This window comes from Cyprinodon tularosa, unplaced genomic scaffold, assembly GCF_016077235.1.
Source record: "Cyprinodon tularosa strain WSP-4 unplaced genomic scaffold, ASM1607723v1 ctg125, whole genome shotgun sequence".
Lineage (NCBI taxonomy): Eukaryota > Metazoa > Chordata > Actinopteri > Cyprinodontiformes > Cyprinodontidae > Cyprinodon > Cyprinodon tularosa.
In genome coordinates this window covers 1120904-1128249 of record NW_024038059.1, presented here as the reverse complement: position 1 = coordinate 1128249, position 7346 = coordinate 1120904, and the positions used below count along the sequence as shown (strand labels likewise).

The 7346-nt window shown below is 40.9% G+C and overlaps 1 protein-coding gene across 1 annotated transcript; it reads left to right on the top strand.

Annotated features, from left to right (window-relative positions):
• Positions 1 to 2173: 2173 nt before the first annotated feature.
• Positions 2174 to 4287, top strand: lratd1 (LRAT domain containing 1). Its single transcript, XM_038276550.1, has 2 exons — positions 2174 to 2355; positions 2662 to 4287. The coding sequence occupies exon 2, from the start codon at positions 2699 to 2701 to the stop codon at positions 3485 to 3487; it is 789 nt and encodes a 262-aa protein (XP_038132478.1). The 5' UTR covers positions 2174 to 2355; positions 2662 to 2698; the 3' UTR covers positions 3488 to 4287.
• Positions 4288 to 7346: the final 3059 nt, after the last annotated feature.

The window sequence follows — 7346 nt, the reverse complement described above, 5'->3', positions numbered from 1 at the left end:
GCTCCAGACACAAATATTCTTCCTCCGATACATCAGAATGGTCTCCTGGTAGGAATCGCTCGGTTGAAGTCGAAATTTTGTTTTCAGATTTCTCGTTTTGGTTATCGCATTTAGTGCAGTAGACCAGCGTGAACGCTCCCGTTCTGACGTCACGACTTCCGGGTTGGAGGGCGCTTGAAAAGTGATCAGAATCTTTTCCGATTTTCTCTTAAATGTGAAAAAATAATAAAAAAAAACGGTGGTATATTTATTTGTTCATATTTTGCTATTTATATATACGTAAGGTTAAGTCAAACTGACGGACGCTTCATAACCGGTTTAATTCGCTTTTTTTTCTAATTCTATGATTAATGGGAAGTAAGCCTAAGGGCGACGCTAGAGGGCGCCCCCAACACATTTGTCGCCCTAGGCAATTGCCTAGCTGGCCTATAGGAATCGCCGGCCCTGGCTGTCTGTGTACGCCACAGGTCGGTATCGTGTGTGTGTGCGGGTGGGTGGGTGGGTGTGTCTGTGGGTGGGTGTGTGTGTGTTCTCATTTTTGTTAAGAGGCTGAAAAGTAACTTTCTAGAGAGACTTCCTCCATCTAGTGATGTCGGTCTATTGATTTTGATGTATTGATTGAAAATTGTTCATTTTTATCTTGGTTAATTAACATCTAATGTTAACTGTACTACATTTTATAGCAGTAGGGTAAAATGCTTGTCTTTGTTCAAAAGACTGTATTAACTGTAAAGACTGTCTTTTACATCAGCCTGTTTTCAGGGCCTTTTTTTTGGCTACATATTTGTTATTTTTTGCTACATGCCTCCCCATCTTCTTGCCATATGTTTCTATGGCATAAATCAGTGTCTGTGACCTGTTTTCATTTTAAAAAAGAACATTGGCACAAACCTAGCCTGTATGTATTTTTTGTATGTCATCGAGAGTATTTAAATGATTTTCAATCAGAAAAAAAATTTGCGATTAAAATGCGATTAATCGCGAGTTAACTCAGGCATTGATGCGATTAATCACGATTAAAACAATTTAATCGATTGACAGCACTAATATATATATATACATATATATATATATATATATATATATATATATATAGAGAGAGAGAGAGAGAGAGAGAGAGAGATTATAGAAATGTTTCATATAAATTCAGTCCCTTTGAAATTCTGATGACCTGATGTATGAAGTGCTCATAGCTGACCCCTCTTTGGCTACCTCTATAAAGCTTTAAATTTGGGCTGCTCAGTGGACCACAGGGTAGAACTGCTGCTTTGCAGCAAGAAGGTTCTGGGTTCAATTCCCAGCTCAGGGTCTTTCTGCATGGAGTTTTCATGTTCTTCCTTGTGCATGCATGAGTTCCCTTCGGGTACTCTGGCTTCCTCCCACAGTCCAAAGACATGACTGTTAGATTATTGGCTTGGTTGTTTCCGCCTATTTTCTCTGTGTTGCCCTGTGATGGACCGGCAACCTGTCCAGGGCGTACGCAGCCTCTTGCCTGTAGACAGCTGGAGATAGGCACCAGCATCCCTTGGGATAAGCTGGATATTGATGGATGTTTTAAACTTCTCAGCTTACTTATAAGCTGATTGTAAAGATAATTACAATACTGTATATCTTTATTAGGGGTGTCAGAATAAAGGGGGACTAAACACTAGCAAAAGAGATGTGTATTTGTATCTGTGTTGGCTTTGCGTAGGCTTAAGGTATAATTTATCCCTATATCACAGCCTTTTTTTGTTGATCTAAAATGAAAAATACTGATATAATTAATTGACTTACGATTAATTATTTTTAAAAAATCAAAATAAAAAGGGTTTATGGGTGAATACTTTTGCTATTATGCAATAATCTTTGTTAGATAAAAGTGCACCATATCTCGTCTTAATAAAGGTCTGCTCTGAAGTTGTCCGGGAGCTCTGCTGATCATGTAGAGAATAACACAGCACTTTGACAAAAAAGCAAAAAAAAGAAAAGAAAACACACCACAGTAACAGCCGTCTATCGCCGCCAGCTGCCTCTGAGAACATCTGATTGGATCTGCTGATTGACTGGCACATTCTCTGGTAGTTCTTATTGGTTCGGGGGTAATAGGACACCATGAAAGGGCTCTACTGAGGGCGGTATGCGTCGGAGGAGGCGGAGCTCTCCGTGGTACTTAAACAGAGTTGGTGCCAGAAAGAAGTGAAGTACGAGCTTCGCACTGCAGCCGGAGCGCCCGGTGCGTGCTGCAAAATCTGAAGGAGAAGCGAGAAGAAAGAGGGGAGAAAAAAAAATCGAGAAGGGGATCAGGGGACTTAGCAGCCCTCTCCACTCATGGATCATAAGGATATCTAGACATTCGCCCTCGGGAGCGCACAGGTATTCCCTACATTTCCTACTACTGCTGTGCGTAAAGATTGGCCTTCAAATAAAGTGGATCATAGTTTTTATGCCTGTTTGTTTGGCTTGCTTTCCTTTTCCTTTCATCTGATGTAATGATTGCAATTGAGTGTGAGGGAGCAAGGGGCAGCTGATCATTGATTGGCTTAATACTATGACAGCTTTTGCCCTTGTGCGCACTGATCCCTGGTGTTCTTTGTGTTTTTCTTAGAATAGCTACTATCGATTTTGTTTTGTGAAAGGTGGTGTTTTTAATGCTTTTCGTGCTCTCACTTTCACCCCTAGACACCACAGTCCATGCCTCTGCCTTGCCGGGTCATTGATGGGAAACCAACTGGATCGGATCACCCACCTCAACTACAGCGAGCTGCCCACGGGGGATCCGTCCGGGCTGGAGAAGGACGAGCTTCGGGTCGGCGTCGCTTACTTCTTCTCTGACGAAGAGGAGGAGGTGGACGATCGCACTCCGTCCGACTGCGGCTTTACCAAGGACCACAGCCCCGTCGAGGAGGGACCCTTCTCCCTCAGGGAGGTGGAGTACTCAGCATTCTGCTCCCAGGAATGCATCTTCTCAAAGCTGCGGGAAAACGAGGACCTGAACGTGTACTCGGCCAAAACTTTGCTGACTATGTGCAAGCCGGGGGACCTTCTGGAGCTGGTGGCCACTGCGCAAGCCCCCCACTGGGTCATCTACCAGCATGAGGACCAGATCATCCACCTGCACAAGGGAGAAATCCGCAGGGACAGTTTGTTGGAGATCAGCAACGGCCGACGCGGAAGAATAGTCAACAATCGGTACCGATTCAGACCGCTTCCCTCGGACCTGGTGATGCAGAACGCTTCTGGACACTTGGGCCTGAGAAGCGAGGAGATTTGTTGGACCAATTCAGAAAGTTTCGCTGCCTGGTGCCGCTTTGGGAAACGGGAGTTCAAATCAGGCGGGGAGGCGCACTCTGTGGAGCAGCAGTATTTCCTCAAAGTGCACCTGTCCGGCAGCGGGGTGCACACGCTGGTTTTTCGGAGCCTAGAGGACATGATCCGGGAGCGGCGGAGAGTGGACGCCAGTGGAATTCTTAAAGAGCTCTCTATGGTGAACGGAAGCAAAGACTGATCAGGATTTCCATTTGTTATCCTCCTCCCCCTGTCACCAAAGCGCATGGACGCACGCTTTGGCACACAGACAAACAGTAGCCCCCCAACCCACACACACACACGCACACAATAATGCTCCGTCAGACGCGCACACATGAATAAATGACCTGTTGTTTTTGGACTAGCTGATTGTTCACAACGAACTCGGACGCACTGTGGATTTTCCGATATGAATAAGAAAACCGAGAAATGATGGAGCGCGGCCATATAAACAGACAACGCCCCACATGGTTAGGAGTCGCGCACACGGTTTCCAATGAACTCCTTTCACCCAGAAAAGGTTGAATCTCACGTAAACAGCACACAAGACTCGGTTTTATTATGTGGAAAAATGGATCTGGCTCTTTTCTTCACTGCAGCAGCAGAGCAGACCGGATGAGAATGGGATTTGGGTGTAGATGGGATCTGGGGATGTCTCTCGGAGTTCTCCCTTCTATTTTTTTACTGTTACGACCAGGACAGACTCCCCACGACACAGACCCGAGCCCCTTAATGATTCATAGACCTCTGACCGCCTCAGCTGGTTGCAGCAGTTGCCTAAACAAAGCGTCTTGGCTTGACCAAGCTCCTCTTTTTGCCATATTGTTCTCTCCACAATGCTGTCATCTCGCTCACAGCACTGGATGTATGTGTAAATTGTATTCATACATTGATTTGAAAATTTGAGTCCCTTATTTTTGTATTTAAGTTTAGTGGATTTATCTCCTTTTTTGGTTCAAATAAATGAAGATTGAAATATGTAAAAAAAAAAAAAAAAAAGAACCTGGTCTTTAGGTGTTGTTTGGCTGCACACGCACGCAGTGTTGCACTCTCACTTTAGAATGCAGACACATATGTATAAAATATTCATGCTCAGATACCTCATGACCTCTCAAACCATACACACTACACACATCTTTATTGTAATCTGCATCGAACAAAGAGCATAAATCTGTGATCTCACAGCTTTGTCTGAGTGTTGTTTACAATTACTTCAGCAAAAGGCATTTCATAATCTATGCTCTGATATGGATTTTACAGCCTCTTACAGAAGACTGACCACATTTTACATATCTAGTGTATAATCCTTATCATTAAATAACACAGCTGCTTATCTTTATCTGTTTCTTTCTGTAAGGGTTGCACAAAGGCTTTGTTTTTAGTGACTTTAATCAATTGAGGTTGGATCAATCAGCTCATTATACAGATATTTGTTCTGGTGCTGTTTTGGGTTTGTTTTTTCTTTGGAAAAAATTGAAAGGACAAGGAAGCACATCGGTGGAGGTGTTTGGCCTTGAGGCATGCTATTGTAGAGCATGTTGCAGCCATTAGTCTTAAATTGATCGTAAACATTAACAAAGCGTAACTGTTCACTGTGTTGGAGATCATATGATTGTATAGAGAAAAACACAGCTTGCTTAATTGACTGATCATCTTCAGGTATTTTTGTTTGTGGCAACATACAGTAAAGGACACAGCTGCAGATTTATCTTCATATTTATTTATTTTTTTGATGATCTATGAAGGGAAAACATACCATATAACAGTAAAGCTTATTTTAATTATGTATATGAAGCACTTACATCCTAAATCTTGCATTTGGTTTGTGTGTTTAGATGGGTACATTTTGTAACCTTAGTGAAATAGGTACAGTGCCGGAATGTAGACTACTAAAACTGCAAAACCCCAATATGTGCTTTGAGATGATTGTTATTAACCTTATTTGTATTTTATATATTTATATATATATATATACATATACATTTATATTTCTATGGCTCTTAGCCTTGGGTGCTATTCTTTAGAGGTTGACGTGGCATAAAAACACAAATGTAACTGTTAACTGCCACAAAGACAAAACCTCCATTGTTTCTTTACATGAAACACGCCTGGTTGTACAGCAACTCTTAGTAATTAATCTAAACTGATAAATTAGTTGGTTAGTTGAACCTAAACTAAGTGTATTTCTATAAATTTTTAAAGCCCAGAGCTAGTGGCAATCACTTGCCCAATCACTTGGAAAAGCCTATTCTGCAAAAAAAAAAAGCATTTTAAGCTAACTTATCACAAATGTTAGAAATGGAAAAACATTGATCAGTTATTAATCTGAGTGATTTCTTCCATATGTTATAGTACATTTCCTGTTTTTTTATATGAGTTCTACAAATCACTAACAATGGTTTGCTAATCTCTGAATGAGTTTTTGTAATCTATATAATCAATATTTTTATGTTTGTTTCACTTTAGGTCATAAATCTAATTAAAAATATTTTTTTAGCTTCATAGAATTATTAAATTGTACAATGGAATTAAAATAATAATGTTTGTACTTTCTGTCCAGATTGAAATCACTCTGTTTATCTCTGATTGGTGTTAAACAGTAAATATAATAAGTTGAAATTACCAGAAGCAATTTCCATATAAAAAAAACACAAACACACACACACACTAATTAGCCCTAACTGAGCCAAAAATCATAAACTGTGAATCAAAACCAGTTTTAGTGTCAGTCTATAGCAGATACCTGCCCATTTCTGTTGACCTGTTATCCAAATAGGCAAAGAAACTCCTTTACTGAATGTATGTCAGGCAAACACCATCTCATGCTGCTCTAGGCAGAAAGTCATCTAAATCCACCATTGCTTGGTGTAAAAGGAGCAAATACCTAGCTGGCATTTGTGCAAGAATTGACCATATGGGTATATTCTCAATTTTCCTCTTATTATATCAGTTTATACTGAACAGTAAACATATCTTTAATGTTTAAAAAGAAAAAAAAAAATCTTTTTTTTTTTTTACTTTTAAACATCCCTAGAAATTAGTTGTTTTTTTGTTGTTGTTTTTTTTTTGTTTTTGTTTTTTTTGGGAGGGTGGGTAGGGAAGGGCTTTTTTTGGTGCTTTAGTCCTTAAGTTTTGACATATTCCCAAGTGATGACTGTTCTGCATTCTCAGTACATGTTGAACAGGCTGGGGTTGCCTCAGGTGAGTGATTCTACATTTCTTTTTAGCATTTGTGTTTGTGTGTGTGAGAGAGAGTGAAAAAAAAGGAGAATGTGTCAGACTTCCCTTGTGAGTTTGATAAATCAGGGTACTGGGGCAGCCTGTGGTACACTGCTGTTTGTGGTCTGTTACCTATAGGACTGAGAGAAAGTCAAACCTGGTGTGCGTGTGCACACCACTAGGTTTGCTTTAGGAAAGAGCTTTATTAATTTGGACAATGTTTACATGTGTTTCCGTTCCATATACCCAGGGGAATGTATTGGAGAGTTTAAATGGAAAAAGCTGGGTAGCAAAGCTGTGAGTATCAGGCTGTTTTTGCAATACTGGAAATTTTTTTGCTGTGTGTATATTTACAAGCCATTTACCTTGTGCAAGATATGTAGCCATGAAGATCTACATCTTTGTTTCCATCAGCAACAGTGTGGAAGTAGCTGCGGTTACTAGGGAAACTCCGTACGGACAATCCACCAAGCTTTGCATGCTTCTAAGTGTCTAAGCTAACGCGTCACAGCCCAGAGCTACTGTAGCTGTCAGGCTTAACAAGCACTCATGTAAGACATATGACATTCAAGTCTCTCTCTTACACTCACACAAGGCAGTGTTTCCTCAGGGACCAGCTATTGTTCCTTTGGCAGTGAGGTGTTTAATTTACCGAAAACACTGTTTTTTATGTGCATCTGGACAAACAGGATCTAGCCTTCTCCCGGCTAAATCAGTGGTCTCAATGGAGATGTTCTGGGGAGGAGGGAACATGAGAGTATTGTGACTGCATGATACCTTTAAGAGGATCTCCTTCTAATCTAGGGCCCTCCCCGTGGAGTACTTTTTTCAGTCTTTAT